This window comes from Anolis sagrei, chromosome 6, assembly GCF_037176765.1.
Source record: "Anolis sagrei isolate rAnoSag1 chromosome 6, rAnoSag1.mat, whole genome shotgun sequence".
In the NCBI taxonomy this organism is placed as follows: domain Eukaryota; kingdom Metazoa; phylum Chordata; class Lepidosauria; order Squamata; family Dactyloidae; genus Anolis; species Anolis sagrei.
This window is the reverse complement of record NC_090026.1, coordinates 124,878,798-124,901,183: the sequence shown is the minus strand read 5'-3', so window position 1 is coordinate 124,901,183 and position 22,386 is coordinate 124,878,798. Positions and strand designations below refer to the sequence as shown.

The window sequence follows — 22,386 nt, the reverse complement described above, 5'->3', positions numbered from 1 at the left end:
CTTTTTAAAATGTGCGCCATTCAGTCGGTTGAAGACGTAGTGGAGCGCTAGTGGTCTCGTTCCAGAGGTGGGAGTATAAAGTTTTGTCCTGACACAGTTCAGTTGTCATCATGCATTGGAACAGTGAGGAGCGTGCTTTTGCCGTTGAGGCCTGCTTTTCGAGTGGATTTGGAGTGGCCGGCCTGCTCTCCAGATTTGGCCCCTTGTGATTTTTTTCTATGGGTTTTTTTGAAACCCCGTGTTTATGTGAACCATCTAAGGACCCTACAAGATTTGAAGAACAACATCCAGGAAGAAATTGCCAACACAACGCCTGCTATGCTGGCAAGAGTCATGACAAACAGTTTACTCAGTGTATGGAGAATGGGGGATGTCACCTACCTAATTTGATCTTCAAAACTATGTAAAACAAAACTTTAGGTATGCACCTACATTATTAATCAATTTTTGAAAAAAGGAAGTTATGCTGCCTCACCCTGTATAAGAAAGGAGATTCCACCTGAACATGAGGAAGAACTTCCTGACTGTGAGAGCCGTTCAGCAGTGGAACTCTCTGCCCCGGAGTGTGGTGGAGGCTCCTTCTTTGGAAGCTTTTAAACAGAGGCTGGATGGCCATCTGTAGAGGGTGCTTTTCCTGCTTCTTGGTGGGGGGTTGGACTGGATGGCCCATGAGGTCTCTTCCAACTCTATGAGTCTATGAATCCACTGACAGAAGCAAAAAAGACCGTTAAAAATATTTTAATTTGATCAGTACAGCATCTTAATTGAAGCAGTAAAGCACTTGTGACCCTCTTCCTCATAGCTGGAATGTTTTTATTATTATTATTTTTATTATTATTATTCAACTTATCTGCTTTGAAGTGCAAAAGTGGGGCCAAAGCAGAGCTAATCCTTAAGGGTTCAACTGCATTTGCTCCTTGAGCTCTTAACAGACAAAAACATGTCTTCCACTTTTGCCTCCTTTTGTATCTAAGTGTGCGCAGTAGTGTATTTTTAAAGGCCTTGCCCAGTGTGATTTCTTAATTTCCCTAACAAGAAAGAAATACAATCATTAGCAACTTTTCTCCCCCTAAGCAGCTCCTAGGGTTTTGTTTCCTTATCTGGAAACATGTTCAGATAAGTTTCTGAATGCAGATTCATCAAATTTTCAGTGATCCCTACTTCTCACAAAAGTTCATTTATAAGCAAAGCAGCCTACCAGAACCTCTGCCATGTTTTCATTTATGTGTTTTAGTGAGTCTTGAGAGTCGATGCGTCTTCTTCCTGAGTTAGTACTTTTGCTCTCAATACAGTTAGTCTCTTTTGGACGGGAAATGAGCCAAGTGTAACCTTGCCCCATGTGTTGTCCTTTCTGACAAAAGAAAGAAGTGTGCATTGCTTTTGTCCTGGAAATCTGGGTGGTTCTAAGTGTATAACAAAGTACACTTGCATTTTCCAAACTTGAACTGAACTTCATTACCTTGGGGAACAGTCTGTGAAGCTTCTGAAGGACCCCATGGACAAAATACACCACCACCCAGCCCTTAGGTGCTGATGCCGAGATGGCCTCGCTTTGGGACAAGATCCATGGTATTTAAGAGTTATTTCAAGCCATTCCATTGTGGCAAGCATGCCGTGTCTTGGAGCCCATAGCTGAAGCCAGCAGCTCATGTTGAGGCAGGGACTAAGGCTGAATAAAGGGCTGGAATTGGCAAAAGGTGACAAGATGGTCGAGGATGTGTCCTAGATGAAGGACGGTTGGACATCTGATGCCATTCCTGTTCCAATCACATTTTCTGGAGAAGTCCAGGGGTTAAGACACTGGGTTGGTTCTGAGAAGACGAGGATTTAGTTCCCTGGGTATTCAAACACAGCAGCAGCTCCCATCCCTGTTCCGATGCACATGGACACAACGCCATAGCCTCTGCAATGAGAATGCAATTTAGTACAGGACTCCACTTGCATCCAGTTAATTCACATCCAGTTTGGGTATTATACTGACTTTCCAGTTAATATCTTACTTCTTACCTCACTGAAAAATAAAACCACAAGTACCAAAACTAAGAGATAATTCCCCATAAAGTTTCAGCTTTTTTCTCACTAGTGCATTCAAAATGCCTGCTGAATAATTAGCATAAGAGCAGCCAATAATTAATCAGCATAATTAGCAATAATTAGCATAAGAGCACCCACGTGGGATGCCCAAACATATGAAAATAAAATGCATACTCTGAAAGTCGCATTTAATGTAGACGCCCCCATTAGCAGAAGGAAACTATTAAAAGAGGCATCTCTCAACTTTCACAGGTAGGGAAAAGTTTTACTACCAAACACCTCTTTTGCGGCTTAGAGACACCCCCCCCCCCCAAAATATAAGTTTTTTCTCCTTTGGTAAAAATAGATCAAACCTACCTGCCATTGTGGCGGTTTACCTTGCCACCTGCAAGACGCATGCAAAACCCTTTTAAAATAGCAGAATTTGAGCAACATGGGGAAAACAACCACTAGAAATGATATCACATCACTTCTGGTGGGCCTGTGATATGCAGGAATGGAAAGGGGCCCCTGATCCTTTTAACGTTTTTCTTTAGGAGAGCAATGGATCTAAAAGCAGCACAGGCGATAGGGATTCTCATGCCATGGACAGAGTGTCAAGTTGAGAGTAAAAGGTTGTCTCAGCTACAAGACATTAATGAACTGTAGTTTACAATCCAGTACAGCAGGCATGGGCAAACTTCAGCCCTCCAGGTGTTTTGGACTTCAACTCCCACAATACCCAACAGCCTACCAGTTGCTAGGAATTGCGGGAGTCGGGGTCCAAACACACCTAGAGAGCCCATGCCTGCAATGCAGTGATAAGGGCCTGGAGCAGTGATCCCCAACCTTTGGGCTTCCAGGTGTTTTGGACTTCAACTCCCAGAAACCCCACCCACCTTACCAGTAGTTAGGAACTGTGGGAACTAAAGTCCAAAACACCTGGAGGCCCAAAGGTTCAGAACCACTAGAGCAGTGGTTCTCAACCTGTGGGTCCCCAGAAGTTTTGGCCTTCAACTCCCAGAAATCCTAACAGCTAGTAAACTGGCTGGGATTTCTGAGAGTTGTAGGCCAAAACACCTGGAGACCCACAGGTTGAGAACCACTGCTCTAGAGGAAGCAATAGGTAGTAACTGCAAAACTTACAACTGGCATAGAGACCAAAATAAAGAGTCCTTTCCTAAGTGGCACTTGGAAATCACGACAATCGGAGTTGCTGTTGGCCAGGTGAAACATGCAAGTGATCCAGTTTTGGGACAGTCACCCTCCTGAACAGGTTTGTCCAGGGATTCCAGCCAAGCAATTCCTGCAAAGCTTTCTGGGGTTGGACAGACATTTAAAGTCATGCTATTGCAATGTGTATCAAAGCTGTTTATGCCGAAGACTCCGGACTCACCTCTTCCCCCTGCGCTTCAGTTCATTGAGCAGCGTGACCACCTGCCGAGCCCCGGTGCAGCCCAGAGGGTGACCCAGAGCAATGGCGCCACCGAGAGGGTTGACCTTCTCCAGAGGGATGCCCAGCTTCTCCACGCAGTAGACGGCCTGGAAGGACACCACAATCAAGGCACCTGGGCCAGCAGACTGGCCCCATCTGGCCCCAACTAGCCTCTCTCCTGGCTCTTCCAAATATTGTTATTAAGAAGATTCCACATTTTAAAAGAGTTAAGTGCAATTATTGAAGCTCTCTCTTCTCATTCCAGTTGCATTCAGTAGGAAGGACTTACTTTTCTAAGACAGTTAAATTCTACATTTCTAACTTTCAACTCATTACAATAGATTATGAAAAAGGCTGCTTGGCTTCTCCCAAAGCCTATATTCATTCATTGATGGTTCTCTTTGTGACAAATAAAACACAAAACAAGTCCGCCATTCTCAGGGCAGCCATGAGACAAACTCCAATGGGAAGGCAAATCTCACCTGACTGGCAAAGGCCTCGTTGATTTCAAACACATCAATATCTTTCACTGTTAACCCTGCATGATAGAGAGAGACAAGAAGGTAAAAATACATTTTCCTATTAGTAGATAACAAGAAAGTAGACTGCCCAGTTTGCAAGGCTAATTAAGCTTGCAGACCTTTACAATATGGCTCACTAATAACCATATTAGTTTTACTAATATCCTGATAATTTAAAAACTTTTGCCCCATCTACACATAGCCAAATTATTAAGGTGCACACTTTTCAGGCACATATTGGCTGAGGAAGGAATAATATTTAGTAGGAAACTGGAACAGGCTCTGATTTGAATGATGTACAGCAGCTACCATTTCTTTAATTGCAACACACTTTAAAAATCATGAGTACTGAATGCACCTTTGAGTGTCACTAAGTGGCCAACACGTTCCAAAGTTTCAACCAGTTCACCAGATTACTTGCATTAAGACCCAGCCTCACTTGCATTTGAGACTCATCACCACCACCATCATCATCATTTCTAAACAGCTCTCTCTCCCCAGAAGGACTCTGGGAAGTTTACACATAAAAAAGGCAAACATTCAATGCCTTAAAATAGGTACAGACACATAAAAATAATACAAAATAATGGAGAGTAACAACAGAAAACTTACAACAAAGGAATTAAGTATAAAAATAAAATAAAAACAAGAACAATAATTAAGACATGAAAATTGAAACATAAACATTACAATGCAACGTTTCTCAACCTGGGGGTCGGGACCCCTCGGGGGGTATCAGAGGGGTCATCAAAGATCATCGGAAAACACAATGTTTTCTGTTGGTTCTGGGGGTTCTATGTGGGAAATTTGGCCCAATTCTATCATTTGTGGGGTTGAGGATGCTCTTTGATTATAAGTGAACTATAAATCCCAGCAACTACAATGTCAAGGTCTGTTTGCCCCAAACTCCACCAGTGTTCACATTTGGGCATATTGCGTATTCATGCCAAGTTTGGTCCAGATCCATTATTGTCTGAGGTAAGTGAACTACAACTCCAAAACTCAAAGTCAATGCCCACCAACCCCTTCCAGAATGTTCTGTTGGTCATGGCTTTGAACTGCTTCTACAAATTGAAATTCATTTCTGCTAGCTGTCCCTCAGATCAGTCAACGCACACACAGATCTTTAGGGATCCTACAGATGTGTTATATTTAGCCCAAGTTTCTATTTGGAGGTGTGTTTTGAAAGAGACAGAGTAAGGGGAGAGCTGAGTTCTACCTAAAAGAAGACACAGCAATAATGGCATCTACTCTAGAGCTATGGTGCAATGGGTTAAACCTTTGTGCTGGCAGGACTGAAGACTGACAGGTTGCTGGTTCAAATCTCAGATCGTGGATGAGCTTCCTCTGCAAGCTCCAGCTCCCCATGCGATGACATGAGAGAAGCCTCCCTCAAGGATGGTAAACATCACAACATCCCAGCATCCCCTGAGCAACATCCTTGCAGACGGCCACTTCTCTCACACCAGAAGTGACTTGCTGTTTCTCAAGTCACTCCTGACATGGAAAAAAACAATCTTGGGTACTCTATTGGTAGTTATGCCAGCAGTGCAGGAAAACAGACACAAGTATCTGTTTCACATAAGTAAGCAGCATTTGCTTCCTCCACTATCCTTAAAATGCCAATCCAGCTCAACAGTTCACATTTTTTTTCACAACAAATGGAAAGTTCAGGTGGAGTTTGACCTGATGTAAGATACAGTTATCCTGAAAGCTAGAAGTCAGTTCTTACCAGCTTTTTCCAATGCCGCTGGAATGGCGTAGGCTGGCCCAATGCCCATGACGTCAGGCGGGACTCCAACGACGGCATACGATCGCAAAACCCCCAAGACAGGGAGACCCAACTGCGATGCTTTGGAGCGCTTGGCCAGGAGAACCGCAGCTGCTCCGTCACTGACTTGGCTGGCATTACCTGTGGAAAGAAAGGCCACACAGGTGACTATTTTGATCACCTGGACAAACTTTAGTATTCTAATTTTGCATGAATGCAGGAAAGACTGGACACACTATTGACAAGATATTGACAAGCTGGAATGTGTCTAGAGGAGGGCAACTAAAATGATCAATGGTCTGGAGAACAACCCCTATGAAGAGTGGCTTAAGGAGCTGGGCATGTTTAGCCTGGAGAAGGCTGAGAGGAGATATAATAGCCATGTATAAATATGTGAGAGGAAGTCACAGGGAGGAGGGAGCAAGCTTGTTTTCTGCTGCCCTGGAGACTAGGACGCAATGGAACAATGGCTTCAAACTACAAGGAGATTCCATCTGAACATTAGGAAGAATTTCATGACTGAGAGCCGTTCAGCAGTGGAACTCTCTACTGCTTTGGAAGCTTTTAAACAGAGCCTGGATGGCCATCTGTCAGGGGTGCTTTGAATGCAATATTCCTGCTTCTTGGCAGGGGTCGGACTGGATGGTCCATGAGGTCTCTTCCAACTCTATGATTCTAAACTAATATTGTCTGGAACAGACATGGGCAATCTTGGGCCCTCCAGGTGTTTGGACTTCAACTCCCACAATTCCTAACAGCCCATGTCTGCTCTACTTATGGTTGTTTTTAATGGAGATGGCAAGGATCTGCCATAAAATCCTCTTCATACAAGTCACTGGGTTTTAACCTCTCCAAACATAAGTCATAGCTGGTTTCATGATGGCTTGTTTTCAGTTGTACGGACTGACAAAATTTCCGGAACATGAGCTTTCTTGCCACTGAGTCCTAACATTCCCTGATCAATTTAAATCTCCCACTATTAATCCGGTAGTTCTTGCTCTCAGCATTTACCAGCAGTAGTGGATCCGTCCTGCTTGAAGGCCGGCTTCAGCTTGGCCAACCCCTCCAGCGTGGTGCTGGCCCTGACCCCTTCGTCCTTGAGCACAGTGATGGTCTTCTCATTTCCCTGGTCGTCGGTGAACTTGGTCGTCACAGGAACAATCTCGTTTTTGAACAACCCCAACTGCTGGGCCCGAGCTGCTCTAGAAGGATGCACAGATATTACTTTGATAGATCTTTAAAAATGTACACTAAGCATCGGGCAAGATCTCAAAGCAAGGAGAGGGGTGGGTTGCAGAAGTCTTTTACTACCTAAGTCACCCAAACATGATGGAAACATGGCAGAAAACCATCCCACCAAGCTGCTTCTGTGTTCATCATTTCCATTCCCTTTAGTAAACAGTATGCACACAGCGGCATTTCAAAGTGGTTAAGTGGGGAAGAAAGAGTGACATTTGTTGGGCAAGTGGGCTTATTAACAAAAGACCTTCCCCATGAATGTATAGCAGAGTACTGTATATACTCTAGTATAAGCCTAGTTTTTCAGTCTTTTTTTTAGGCTGAAAAAGTCTCCCCCAGCTTATACGCGAGTCAAGGTTATTTATTATTTTACTTTGTTGTTGTTGTTGTTGTTTTACTTTATTATTGTTGTTATTACATTTATTATTTTACTCTATTATTGTTATTGTTACATTTATTATTTTACTCTATTTATTATTATTGGAAGGCTACGTAAGCATATTTATATTGAAGAATGTTAGAATAATGGTTGAATCAGAGTTGGACAGTCTTATGTTGAATTACAGTTTTACGTAAATATTCAAAAACATTTAACCAACTGATGCCTCAATTAATGTAATTTTATTGGTGTCTATTTTTTATTTTGAAACTAGCTGTACCCGCCACGCGTTGCTGTGGCCAACCTTCCCTCTTTCTCTCCTTCTTTCCCTCCTTCCTTCACTCCCTTTACTTCCTTCCTTCCCGACTTTCCTTCTCGTCTTCCTTCCTTCTCTATCTCTTTCCTTCCTTCCTTCCTTTTTCTTTCTCTTCCGCTGTCTCTTTCCTTCTTTCCTTCCCTCCCTCTTTCTCTACATCTTCCCCCTTTCCTTCGCTCCCTTTCCTTCCTTCTTTCCTTTTTTCCTTCCTTCTCTAACTTTTCTTCCTTCCCCCTTTTTCTTTCCCTCCCACTTTCTCTCCTTTCTTCTTTCTCTACCTCTTTTCTTCCTTCCTTCTCTCTTTGCTTCCATGCTTCCTTCTCCCTTTTCTTCTTTCTTTCCTCCCTCTTTCTTCCCTTTTTTTTTGTATTGTCATTTAGCTTTTCATCATTTAGCTTTTGGGGGCTTTTTAAGTCCCTTCTACTGTGTTTCTCAGTGTTTTTTTGAGTGAAGGACATACATTGGGTTGTTAGGTGTCTTGTGTCCAAATTCGGTGTCCATTCCCCCAGTGGTTTTTGAGTTCTGTTAATCCCACAAATGAACATTACATTTTTATTTATATAGATTGACCCATAAATGCTGCATTTCCCACCCTCAGCTTATATCCGAGTCAATCCATTTCCCCAGTTTTTTGTGGTAAAATTAGGTGCCTTGGCTTATATTCGGGTCGGCTTATACTCAAGTATATACAGTAACTTATTAGCAGCAGCGTGACCCAGCACCAGTATCCCAAAGGCATAAAAAGAACAAAAAACACACAGACCAGTGTTATCTCTTCCATAGGAGGCTTTTCTTTGTAGTAAAATAATATAGTCGCACTATTTACAATAATAATAATAATAATAATAATAATAATAATAATTATAATTATAATAATAATGGAGAAAGGCAGGGAGTTTCAGAAAAACATCTACTTCTGCTTCATTGACTATTCTAAAGCCTTTGACTGTGTGGATCATAATAAATTGTGGCAAGTTCTTGGTGGGATGGGCATACCAAGCCACCTTGTCTCTCTCCTGAGGAATCTGTACAAGGACCAAGTAGCAACAGTAAGAACTGACCACAAAAGAACAAACTGGTTCAAGATTGGGAAAGGCGTACGGCAAGGCTGCATCCTCTCACCCAACCTTTTCAACTTGTATGCAGAACACATCATGCGATGTGCGGGGCTTGATGAATGCAAAGCTGGGGTGAAAATTGCTGGAAGAAACATCAACAACCTCAGATATGCAGATGACACCACTCTGATGGCCGAAAGCGAGGAGGAGCTGAGGAGCCTTCTAATCAAGGTGAAAGAAGAAAGCGCAAAAGCCGGGTTGCAGCTAAACGTCAAAAAAACCAAGATTATGGCAACAAGAATGATTGACAACTGGAAAATAGAGGGAGAAACCGTGGAGGCCGTGACAGACTTTGTATTTCTAGGTGCAAAGATTACTGCAGATGCAGACTGTGGCCAGGAAATCAGAAGACGCTTACTTCTTGGGAGGAGAGCAATGTCCAGTCTCGATAAAATAGTGAAGAGTAGAGACATCAGACTGGCAACAAAGATCCGCCTAGTCAAAGCCATGGTATTCCCTGTAGTCACCTACGGATGTGAGAGCTGGACCTTAGGGAAGGCTGAGCGAAGGAAGATAGATGCTTTTGAGCTGTGGTGTTGGAGGAAAGTGCTGAGAGTGCCTTGGACTGCGAGAAGATCCAACCAGTCCATCCTCCAGGAAATAAAGCCCGACTGCTCACTGGAGGGAAAGATACTAGAGACAAAGTTGAAGTACTTTGGCCACATCATGAGGAGACAGGAAAGCCTAGAGAAGACAATTATGCTGGGGAAAGTGGAAGGCAAAAGGAAGAGGGGCCGACCAAGGGCAAGATGGATGGATGGCATCCTTGAAGTGACTGGACTGACCTTGAGGGAGCTGGGGGTGGTAACGGCCGACAGGGAGCTCTGGCGTAGGCTGGTCCATGAGGTCACGAAGAGTCGGAGACGACTGAACGAATGAACAACAACATTTACAACAGCAAGGTTTCCATAACACAAATAAACAAATACATAGTAGCTTTACACACTGGAGCTTTCTCACATGAGGCTTTTCTCACACAGAGGTTTACCTCACACTCCTCAGGATGACACTAGTTTTGGCCCACTAGTTCTAACAGGCTTTGGCCTACTCACTCTCCTCAGGACGACACTAGCTTTGGCCCACTGACTCTACCAGGCTTAGGCCTACTAACTCTTTCAGTGCTTGACTTTTATAATTAAAAATACCCAGTTAATTTTTCGTATTTCTGACAACATTCCACTTTTTTCTCCAACCTCTACAACTGTCAGACAATTGCTTACTTTTGTTGAGAAACCAGGGCGAAGGCATCTTGTTTTTCTCGGGTGACACCAAATCTTTCGGCCACATTCTCAGAGGTTATTCTGAAAAAGTAATACATGAAGTAATGCACAGATTTCAGTCTTTTCCCTTTCCATACCAATTATGAAAAACCAACCCCCATATTCCAGTGGAGTCAACCTTAGCAATCATCTCAAAAATACATGTATTGTTTCAAAAAGCTTCAGGCCTTGAATGATCTCATATAACATTAAAACTACTCCACTTCAATGTCCATCATTACTTATAGGTCAGGCATGGGCAAACTTTGGCCCTCCAGGTGTTTTGGACTTCAACTCCCACCGGCTGTTAGGAATTGTGGGAGTTGAAATCCAAAACACCTGGAGGGCCAAAGTTTGCCCATGCCTGATTTAGATGCTTGGCTGAATGAAAATACTCACCCCATTGGGATCAAACAGTCTCTGGCGTTGGCATTGTCCATCATACGGGAGCTGACATCCCCAGGCTCCGAAGCGCTGCGTAGGGACATGCTCTCCACTCTAAAGGGGAAACGAAAAGACAGTGAGCCCGTTGTCATTAATGTTCACACAAAGGAGCCACACAAGAATTTCTGTAACGAGACAACAAAGCAAGCTGAAAATCGTTTTGCTAAAAACAGCTACACAAAGGCTAAACACTACATTACTAAATGCCTAATTTAGCCTGTTGTGCTACTCAGAAAAATCCAAAAGCTTGAAATCCTATATTCATCTACCTAGGATTGAGCCACACTGGAATTACTTCTTATTAAAAAGATAGAAGACTGAGTCGCCAATTACCTTTTATAATCAGATGATATGTGAAGAGCTCAAATACACTGCCAACTGAATCAGCATCCAAACTTGGCCTCCTAAGTGAATTGAACTAAAATGATGTGTGCTATTATCCCAGGTCTTATGTCAGGTGAAGTCTCTGAACAGGAGTGTTCATCTCAGTAATATATACATAAAGGTAAAGGTTTCCCCTTGACATTAAGTCTAGTTGAGTCCGACTCTGAGAATTGGAGCTCATCTCCATTTCCAAGCTGAAGAGCCGGCGTTGTCCATAGACACCTCCAAGGTCATGTGGCTGGCATGACTGCATGGAGCGCTGTTACCCTCCCGCAGAAGCGGTTTCTATTGATCTACTCATATTTGTATGTTTTTGAACTGCTAAGGTGGCAGAAGCTGGGGCTAACAGTGGGAACTCAACCCCGCTCCCCAGATTCGAACTGCTGACCTTTCAGTCAGCAAGTTTACCAGCTCAGCAGTTTAACCTGGTGCACCACCTGGAGCTCCAGGGGCATAATATATAATAATAATCATCATCATCATCATCATCATCATCTTTATTTGTACCCCACTACCATCTCCCCAAGGGACTCGGTGCAGCTTACATGAGGCCAAGCCCAACATACATCAAACAAAACATACATAAACACAACATCAATAAACAATCAATAAAATACAGATCATATAAATCACATAAACAAAAAACAATCAATAGTGACATAAACAATTTTAAAAATGGTCGGGCCAAATGTAATAGATTAAAATTGAAAATATGCTAATGTGAGCAAGGTCAAATACAACTAGGATAGGATTTTTCGGAGAGAAATGAGGGAGTACAGTCCATCCTAAGTCAGTATTAAAGTGCATTCTGAGGACATATTGCTGTGAGTTCTCCTTATTCTGGGAAGGCACACTGGAACAACCACGTTTTCAAGCTCCTCCTAAAGACAGCCAACGTTGGGGCATGTCTAATGTATGTATTAAACCCGAAACACTGGAATCAATGGCTTTTGCTCCTTTGTGTAGGAGCAAAGCAATAGCAAGTAAGCAGCATAACAAGACAAACAGATTTGAGGTTTCGTTCTGTGTTTCAAGACCTTCAGAAACTGCTCTACATTATCTGGGGCACTGCAAATAAGTGTGGTACTACTTCTTTTTGCTTGGTATATTCCTTTAAAAAACATTCAAGTAATAGTAGGTTGTGCAACTTCATACCGGAAGAGACAGAAGGGCTCCTGCTATTCAGGAAAGAGCTACTACTTGTGTATCTGCCAAGTCAGCAGTTCTTAATTTTACACAATTGTTGGCTGTACAATAAGCACTCTAGCCTAAGATTTGCTATAGTATTCCTCTGCCTATCTTTGAAAAGTGAACCTGGTTTTTCCTAGGGCAAGCAACACAAGGCTCCCCGCAAGTAGCAGCATTCAGCTTGCATTGCATAACAGGAACTTGGGGTCAAAGTGCTCTGGTCAGGAATTCCAGAATATTCAGCCTTTGCCCTACATTATTCTTGCAGAGGATTTGCAAGTCAGGGCACAGCCAGATGATTAACAAAGCTACATTAACACATAGCTTGATTTCAAAACTACACACCACTGCACCCTCTTCCTCAAGGACTGAATTAGACATAGTAATGGATTTTGAACTCATGATTTGAGAAGATAAGTGCAACACTGCTATACTTTCTAAATGCCGTGTGAAGTTAGGGACTGAAACGCAAGACTAAGCGACGACATCAGGGACTTGTAGCTAGTTTAGAACTTCAGCCCAGAACCAAGTTTGACATGGAACAAGCCTTCAAAGGTAAAATTGTAAAGTAAAAGTAAAAAATTGACTCTAGGTAATAAGAAAACATTGGAGGACTAAGTTCAAAGAGCAGGTGCTTACAGCCACCTAACTAATGGTTGTTTATCAAGTCTTGCAATTGCTTTTTATCTGGATGATATTGCACAAGACAGTTGAGAAACTTCACCTGCCCCATCTATAAAATGACTGATAAGATCAAGCTCATCTTGTTGTGTGATTTCAAGTTATTCCTGACTTAGGGAGGCCCTAAAGCAGTGGTTCCCAACCTGAGGTTTGTGGACCACCAGTGGTCTGCAAGAACTAAAATATAGTCTGTAGCCTCATTGCTACACCGTTGCAACAAGAACGACTAGTCTCTCAAAACCTTCTTATAGTGCCAAGGCGTATTAAATATGGTTTTCTGTGGGCAAGCAGATAGCAACTACTGGATGGCATATGTTCTGTATCAGAAACTAGAGCTGATGTAGTCTATCCAATGCAATTTTCTGAATCAGCACCCCAAATAACCAAACCGAATCTAAAGTTGATCGAAAAATGGTTCGTAATCCTTTTGGGTATCTCGATAAAATAGTGAAGAGTAGAGACATCACACTGGCAACAAAGATCCGCATAGTGAAAGCAATGGTATTCCCCATAGTCATCTACGGATGTGAGAGCTGGACCTTAGGGAAGGCTGAGTGAAGGAAGAGATGCTTTTGAACTGTGGTTCTGAGAGTGCCTTGGACCCCCAGAAGATCCAACCAGTCCATACTTCAGGAAATAAAGCCCGACTGCTCATTGGAGGGAAGAATAGTAGAGGCCAAGATGAAGTACTTTAGCCACATCATGAGAAGAAAGGAAAGCTCAGAGAATACAATGATGCTGGGGAAAATGGAAGGAAAAAGGAAGAGGTGCTGACCAAGGGCAAGATGGATGGATGGCATCCTTGAAGTGACTGGCTTTACTCTGAATGAGCTGGGGGAGGTGACGGCTGACAGAGCGCTCTGGCGTGGGATGGTCCATGAGGTCGCGAAGAGTCGGAAGCGACTGAACGAATGAACAACAACAATCCTTTTGGGACTAATGTTGGAGAATGGTCCCTGGTCAAAAAAAAAAAAAAAGGTTGAGAACCACTGCCCTAAAGCAAATCCTATCAGAGTTTTCTGGGGCTGGGAGAGTGTGCCTTGCCCAGGTTTGCCAAGTGGGTTTTCAAGCTAGTATTTGAACCCTGGTCTCCAGAGATGTAGTCCAAAAACTGAAACCACTGCACCAGGCATGGGCAACTTTGGCCCTCTAGAAGTTTTGGACTTCAACTCCCACAATTCCTAACAGCCTGTCGGTCCAAAACATCTGGAGGGCTGAAGTTTGCCCATGCCTGGTCTAAGGCATCTGCATTACTGACTAGTGTATACATTTTTATGGGGTGCACATTGTCGAATAGAATCGAATGCAAATCCTAGTGACCCATTTTCAGCCTACTCAAAAGTGTATCTGTGCAATAAGATTGTGTTAGGGATTGAAAAATAATACTCTGAGATCACAAATTAAATGAAAAGGGAGTCTTTTCTGGTTTGCATCAATACACAATGCAGTTTGGTCATGGATCTTGCTACCTCCAGGAAGTAAAGCGTCAAGGGTTGGTTAAGCCTTATTTTCTTGCAAAATGCCAGCACCAATATGATCCATATCAGCCAATTTGAAACATTGGAGACTCATATGTGCAATTTCACAGAGACCACACTGAAAAACACCAGAAAAAGCAGGCACAGAGTCATTAAGACAAAGACCATGCAAAAATGTTCTTACCCACAGGCCAAACCAATGTCGTAAGATCCGTTCCGGATGCCACCTGCAAATAGAATAAATCGGCAGCTAAATGGCTATACTAAGAAAAAGCTGACGGTGCCAACATATGATTACCACCTCTTAATCACCTGGATGGATTCCATACACTCTTCATGCCAAACTCCCCACAGGAACAGACATTGGGGGGCATGATTTCTCACAAAAGTAAAGGTTTTAAAGAAGGACTAAATCTGACCTCACAACCTGAGGATGCCTGACATGGATGCAGGTAAAACGTCAGGAGAGAATGCTTCTGGAACATGGCCATACAGCCTGAAAAACTTACAACAACCCATTCACATGGGTTCACATAGCTTTACACACAAGACCTTTAACATGAGACTTCTTTCACCAAAGTTTCTCACACCAGGCCTTCTCACACTCGGCCTTCTCGTAGACGAAGGCCTACCTCACACTGTGAGGCCTTCTCACAGACTGAGACCTTTCTCCCACTGAGGTTTACCTCAGATTGACAGCTACTAAGCTACAGGCATACCTGCTTATCTAGAACTACAGCTTTTGCCGAGCCATTGCATCCATTTAACCCATTCAGTGCTTGACTCATATTTTTGTAATTAAAATTACCTAGTTATTTTTTTTTTATATATTGACAGTTTATATTTCCATCGTTTGATCAGGACTTACAAGACAACATTCCTGATCAGCTAAATAGGTGAGATTTTAGAGAGTGCAGACATCTCCTTATAAAAAAAAAAGCTTCAGGACACAATTTGGGATTTAAAAGCAAACGTTCCAAATTATGATGAAACTACTTCACTACCTGAGCATGCCCCTCAACATCACATACACCCTTTTTAAAAAATTTTTAATACTTGTTTACTGAATTTCTAAATGTATTCAGAAGTGAAATTTAGGGCTTCTTGCCTTGAAATACCCTGGTCATCATCATCTTACCAGCTATATTGATCACTGCTTGCAGTCCAGATGAACACTGCCTGTTAACGCACGATAAGGGCACAGTCTCTGGAATCCCACTGAAAGAAGGCACAAATTTATTTTTATTATTTATTTACTTCATTTATATACCGCTTTTCTCAGCCCTTGGGCGACTCAAAGCGGTTAACAATAGCAAAATTCAATGCTCAACATCATAAAAAGAGTTTAAAAAAAAGTTAAAAACAATGATATATAAACAATCAGTTAAATATAACTATAACATCTCATTAGCGTCTCATAGGTAGAATCAAGATCCAATCTCATAATCTGTTGTTCCATGTTACTATATTCAATACACTAGTATTGTTATTCTAGTCCATGTCCTTAGTGGGTACAGGAACGGAGGTGGAAAACAATCTCAGAACAGGACTCTTAGACCACAATGGAATTATGAGTTCTCGATGTAGAGATTATATTTAACTTTGTGAAATAATAATAATAATAATAATAATAATAATACTTTATTTATACCCCGCCACCATCTCCCCAAGGGGACTCGGGGGGGGGGGGAGGGGGGGGCTTGCATGAGGCCAAGCCCAGCAATACAACAATGCAACTATACACATAAGAATACAACAATATAATATAAGGAAATAAAATAAATACAAAAAACTGTATAAATAAACATCTCAGGCAATATAAAATCAAAATATTTGAACATGGAAAATTGGTCACAAGGGGCAAGGCTGGTTACAGAAATTAAAAGTTTAACGTTTAAAAACACTGGGTGCGAGAGCAATGTAATATATTTGGACAGGAGATCTAAGGGACGTAGTAGGCTTTCATTGCACTAACAGGTGAAATAAAGTGCTTCCGAGGGCATTTTATTTAGGGTTTGGTCAGGTCAGGGCAAGAACCTTTGAGCAAGAAAAAAAAGTTATGTCCACAATGAAGTCTGGTAAGTTACTCTGATGATTGTGGGAAGAAAGGCCTGACAATAATAGTGTAAACATCTTGGATAACCCTTGATTTAGAAGAGAGGGATTTTGAGTTATATCATCACACTTTGAGGCCTTGATGGTGCAATGGGTTAAACCCTTGTTGTGCTGGTACGGCTGTACCAGGAGCTCCAACTTTATTTGCTTTGTATTAAATGTTTGTTTGCAGTCCTAGGTTGCAGGGACTCTGCAGAAGAGTGGCTTCCTTTGGTTGCAGTCGTAGGGAAAGTAACCTGTCCATCATCGTTAAGTCTTGGTCCCGCCCCTTGCTCAGGGCAATTGGGAAGGGAAGGGAGCCGTTTTTTAGTTAGTCTCAGCAAGGAAAGCTAATATACAGGATGTGTGCAAGCTTCCCGTGTACAAAAGCTTCAACCCTTAAGACCTTCCGGGGGAGAACAGTCTTAAGAGCACCCAAAGATTTCCAGGGAAACAGTCCTAAAGCTTTAAGGAATTTCGGAGGATGAACAGTCTGAAAGACCAAAGAACTCCAGCTGGAGAATATCTAAGCCTTTACTGGTAAGTCCACTCAGTGCTTCGAGACGCAGTTCGACCCGGTAGCAGAGCCCACATCAGTAAGGGTTAGATTACAGTCAGCCTGGAAGAAGTTAAAAGGGGACTTTCCTTTAAAGTAACGAAGAACTTATTGAATACAGTTGCCTGTCCTTCGTGGGCAAGTTTAGGAAGCCACCAGTTGCCTAAAAGCCTGGAATCATTTGTTTAACTTTCTGAAGACAAGAGAAGTTTCTGTTTGATTGTTCATTAATAAAAGACTTTGTTATACTTCACAAGCCATCTAAAGATCATTAGTGTTGAAAAACCTCCGAGAACTTCTTCTTGGGGCCCCTGGCTTCCCGCTGGGCAAAGGTTGCACGTCCTGTTCTAAAGAAAATTCTTTACAGGCCGAGCATGCGACAGAACACTTGTTCTGGCAGAACTGAAGACAGGTTGGAGGTTCAAATCCTGGGAGACCACAGATGAGCTCCCTCTGTCAGCTCCAGCTCCCCATGTGGGGACATGAGAGAATCCTCCCACAAGGATGGTAAAATATCAAAACATCCGGGCAGCCCCTGGGCAACATCCTTGCAGACGACCAATTCTCTCACACCAGAAGTGACTTGCAGTTTCTCAAGTCACTCCTGACACACACAAAAAATCACACCAGTGAGACAATACCAGTAAAACTCAATTGAAGTTAGCATAGCCCTGAACCATGGGAGTGTGAGAATAATATTCAGGGGAGGCCTCTGTGTGGGAACAGTGCCAGCCAAGATATAGGTATTACCCAACTTTTTACCCGCCCCATAATGTGTGCCTAAGTTCACAGCACACAGGATAAGCTTGAACTGAGAATCCAGCTTCAGCACAAATCAAACGCCTCCACCTTGCTCAACCCAGAGCCAAGTTCTCAAGTCTTAAATAACAAAAGTTCACCTTAGAAACTGTCCAACTCTTGCGGTTAAAGCGCCAGCACCGGGTTGAAGCACGTTTCCTAAATGCAAAGAGATGACTCCATGTTTGTTACATGCTAAACCAAACGCTACCCGCATTAAAGATTTTGTCGCCGTGAAAGAGGGGAAAAAGATTCCCAGTATTGCAATTTCAAAGTGAAAAATTACTCACCGACACAGATATCCCCCAGTTTGTCAGGGTTTAGATTGAGGTCTTTAAGGACTGCTGTCATGACTGCAGCAAGGAGTTCATCAGGTGTCGTTTCCTGGAACAACACAAGTAGTCTTACTTACATCTTCTGACACTTTTATGATTGTGTTTATTATATTATACTTTTTACTGCTTGACCAGATTCCATGGTCCTAAACGTCCTGACTGCAAATATGTCTTATGTTATGAGGAAAAGGAAATATCCAATATATAAGGAATATCAAATATTCCAGGCATGGGCCAACTTCAACCCTCTAGGTGTTCTGGACTTCAACTCCCACAATTCTCACAATTCCTAACACAATTCCCATGCCTGCACTATTCAATGTCAATGGGAATATCCAATACTCAAAAGAATATCCAGTCTTCAAGAGAATATCCAATATTCAATACCAAGAGAATATTCAATATTGATTGTCATTATTATTGATAATCATTACAATTAATATCCTATATCGAGTATCAAATATCCAAGACAATATCAAATATCCCATTTCCACGGAAAATATTCATTCAGTAACTCAAATAAATATGTTTAATCTGTTTTGTGCTATTTTAATATGTATTTTATAGAAATATGATTTAATATGCATCTTTTTATAGACATAGAATCAGAGTTGGAAAAGATCTTGTGTGCCATCCAGTCCAACCCCTGCCAAGAAGCAGGAAAATAGCATTCAAATACACATATATTTTAATGTGTATTTGTGCTATTTTTTACAATACAGAAAATTAAATTATTTCTGTAAATTTTATAAGAAGTAAAATAATAATAATAATAATAATCCAATATGGGAAGGGATATCCAACATTCAATTTCAAACAGAATATCGAATATTATATACACTGAAGTAAAATTATTATTCTCCAATCTAATATAAAACTATTATTATTACTATTATTATCCAATATTGAAAGGACTATCCAACATTGAACTTTCCAGGGAATATCTAATATTTAATATACATGTACATTTCATAAGAATTAAAATTATTATTATTATTATTATTATTATCTAACCTAATAAAATATCATTATTATCACTATCCAATATGGAAAGGAATATCCAACATTCGATTTCTAATAGAATATCTAATATTGTGTGTGTATATATGTGTGTGTGTGTATTATAAGAAGTAAAATTATTATTCTCCAATCTAATGGAAATAAATTATTACTATTATTGTTATTATCCAATATGGAAAGGAATATCCAACATTCGATTTCTAATAGAATATCTAATATATATATATATATATATATATATGAAGTAAAATTATTATTCTCCAATATAATGTAAATAAATTATTATTATTATCCAATATGGAAAGGAATATCCAACATTCAATTTCTAATATACATATACATATGAAGTAAAATTATTATTCTCTAATCTAATGTAAATAAATTATTAATATTATCCGATATGGAAAGGAATATCCAACATTCAATTTCTAATATACATATATATATGAAGTAAAATTATTATTCTCTAATCTAATATAAATAAAAGTATTGTTGTTGTTGTTGGAAAATAGAGGGAGAAAATGTGGAGGCCGTGACAGACTTTGTATTTCTAGGCGCAAAGATGACTGCAGATGCAGACTGTGGCCAGGAAATCAGGAGACGCTTCCTTCTTGGGAGGAGAGCAATGTCCAGTCTCGATCAAATAGTGAAGAGTAGAGACATCAGACTGGCAACAAAGATCCGCCTAGTCAAAGCCATGGTATTCCCTGTAGTCACCTACGGATGTGAGAGCTGGACCTTAGGGAAGGCTGAGCGAAGGAAGATCAATGCTTTTGAGCTGTGGTGTTGGAGGAAAGTGCTGAGAGTGCCTTGGACTGCGAGAAGATCCAACCAGTCCATCCTCCAGGAAATAAAGCCCGGCTGCTCACTGGAGGGAAGGAGACTAGAGACAAAGTTGAAGTACTTTGGCCATATCATGAGGAGACAGCAAAGCCTAGAGAAGACAATTATGCAGGGGAAAGTGGAAGGCAAGAGGAAGAGGGGCCAACCAAGGGTAAGATGGATGGTTGTTATCCTTGAAGTGACTGGCTTGACCTTGAAGGAGCTGGGGGTGGTGACGGCCGACAGGGAGCTCTGGCGTGGGCTGGTCCATGAGGTCACGAAGAGTCGGAGACGACTGAATGAATGAACAACAACAACAACAAATCATATCTCCTCTCAGCCTTCTCTTCTTCAGACTAAACATTTATTTATTTATTTATTTACTATTCTTGTATACCGCTGTATCTCAAGCCCGAAGGCGACTCACGCCCAACTCTAAGCCGCTCCTCATAGGGCTTGTTCTCCAGACCCTTGATCATTTTAGTCGCCCTCCTCTGGACACATTCCACTTGTCAATATCTCTCTTGAATTGTGGTGGCCATAAATGGACACAATATTCCAGGTGTGGTCTAACCAAAGCAGAATAGAGCATGGGTAGCATGACTTCCCTAGATCTAGACACTATGCTCCTATTGATGCAGGACAAAATCTGGGATTCCCCTATTTCTGAGTGTTGCCCTTTATTGACTGCTATGCTGTTAGAGTTGTGTGACTCCCAGAATGCCTGGCTGCCAGAGAGAATTCTGGGAGTGGTAGTCCAAGGAGAGTGGGGCCTGCGCCTACCTTGAAGCCTCCCCGCTTGGCTTTGGCGATGGGGGTCCTCCTCCCGTGGACCACCACCACGTCATCCGGGCCCGAGGTGGGGCGGGAGGAGAAGCCTAGGCAAGGCTTGGCCTTGGGCTGCCCGGAGGCGGAGAGGTGCCCCAGCACCACCTTCATGCGATGCATCTTCGCCTCTGACTGACTGACAGAAAGGCAGGAAGAGGCAGGCAGGCTGAGGCGCGGGGGATGCCGGGAAACAAGCTCGAGGCCACGCCCCTCCCGCCTCAGCCTCCGAGGGCGCCATCTTGCCAGAGGCAGAAAAAGGAAGGGAGAAAAGCCAGCCAAGCGCGCGGGGGATGCTGGGTAGCCACCTCAGAGCCACGCCCCCTTGGTCTCTTGCTACAGGCAAACACAAGTAGACTATAGAGCAATGAAAAATATAGAGATATATTTTGTTGCCTAATCGTTCAGTCGCTTCCGAATCTTCATGACCTCATGGGCCAGCCCACGTCAGAGCTCCTTGTCGGTGGATATGCAGCATATGTGCTGGTACAACTGCACCAGGAGCTCCAATTCTGATGGTTTGTTTGCAATCCCACGCTTGGGATTTTGCAGCAGGGTGGCTTCCTGTTATAGGCTGCAATCATAGGGCAAGCCACCTGTCAATTATCGTTAGGTTCCCTGGTCCCGCCCCTTTTTGAGTTTTGGAGGGAATAGAAGCCGGCGCAATGGGTTAAAGCACTGAGCTGCTGAGCTTGTTGATCGAAAGGTCGCAGGTTCGATTCCGAGGAGCGGCGTGAGCTTCCGCTGTCAGCCCTAGCTTCTGCCAACCTAGCAGTTCGAAAACATGCAAATGTGGGTAGATCAATAGGTACTGCTCCGGCGGGAAGGTAACGGCGCTCCATGCAGTCATGCCGGCCACATGACCTTGGAGGTGTCTACGGACAATGCTGGCTCTTCGGCTTAGAAATGGAGATGAGCACCACACCCCAGAGTCAGACATAACTGGACTTAATGTCTGGGGACTACCTTTACCTTTGCCTTTTAGGAGCCTTTTTGAGTTAGTTCTCACAGAGAAGCCTTTCGCACAGGACATAAAACCAAGAGCTCCTGTAGAAAGCTTTGTCTTCTACAGCTTGGCCAGGGAGATATTCAGCCTACAGCTTGGCCGGGGAGAAAAGGCCCCACAACTTGGCTGAGGGACTTCAGCCGGCCATCACAGCAACCTGAACTCCTCCTTTTTCCTTGGAAGTCTACAAAGCTCTGCTTGGTAAGGATCGCTCGCAGAAGCCAGGCGCAGTTGGTACCGGGTGCAGGGGCTCCACGCCAACAGAGGCAAAGACAGACTGCCCGGATTAGAAGTTAATGATTTCCCCATTAGTTAGTATACAGTTATGAAGATAGTGCCTGTTCCCAGTGAACAAGATTGCAAGAACCAGTAGACTGTTAAGAAAGCCTTGAAGTACCTGTTTGTTTTCATCAATAAAGAACTTTGTTGGACTTACTTTAAGCCTCTACAGAACTCTGTTTGGGGGAATCCAAGGGCCTTTAATCTGAGGCAGCCCCGCGCGTCCCGTTGGGCACACAGAATGTATGTCCTGTCTACAGTCATATGCACAGGGCCAGCGTGCGACAGCACAGCGTATCACTATGGAATTAATAGAAAAAAGCATGCTGGGAAAAAACCTTCAAAACCACGCCCCTCTGGTCTCAAGCTCAAGGGCGCCATCTTGCCAGAGGTAGAGAGGCTGGTTGGGGTTAGTAGACTGTAGA

General features: G+C 42.6%; 1 protein-coding gene across 1 annotated transcript; it reads right to left on the bottom strand.

Moving 5' to 3' along the window:
* Positions 1 to 722: 722 nt before the first annotated feature.
* On the bottom strand, positions 723 to 20,831 carry ACAA1 (acetyl-CoA acyltransferase 1). Its single transcript, XM_060782637.2, has 12 exons — positions 20,635 to 20,831; positions 17,965 to 18,058; positions 17,776 to 17,833; positions 15,365 to 15,444; positions 14,411 to 14,453; positions 10,451 to 10,549; positions 10,013 to 10,093; positions 6,752 to 6,942; positions 5,702 to 5,881; positions 3,931 to 3,986; positions 3,410 to 3,555; positions 723 to 1,903 (listed from the first exon to the last, which is right to left on the bottom strand). The coding sequence occupies exons 1-12, from the start codon at positions 20,797 to 20,799 to the stop codon at positions 1,828 to 1,830; spliced, it is 1,269 nt and encodes a 422-aa protein (XP_060638620.2). The 5' UTR covers positions 20,800 to 20,831; the 3' UTR covers positions 723 to 1,827.
* Positions 20,832 to 22,386: the final 1,555 nt, after the last annotated feature.

What these genes read in the sequence shown, in the direction of transcription:
- ACAA1 (XM_060782637.2), bottom strand. Translation starts at nt 20,799, where the DNA reads ATGCATCGCATGAAGGTGGTGCTGGGGCACCTCTCCGCCTCCGGGCAG. An exon ending in AGCGGCATTGGAAAAAGCTG is followed by an intron (nt 3,987 to 5,701) that starts GTAAGAACTGAC and finishes TCTATCATGCAG; the next exon opens with GGTTAACAGTGAAAGATATT. An exon ending in ACGAGGCCTTTGCCAGTCAG is followed by an intron (nt 3,556 to 3,930) that starts GTGAGATTTGCC and finishes GTGTCCTTCCAG; the next exon opens with GCCGTCTACTGCGTGGAGAA.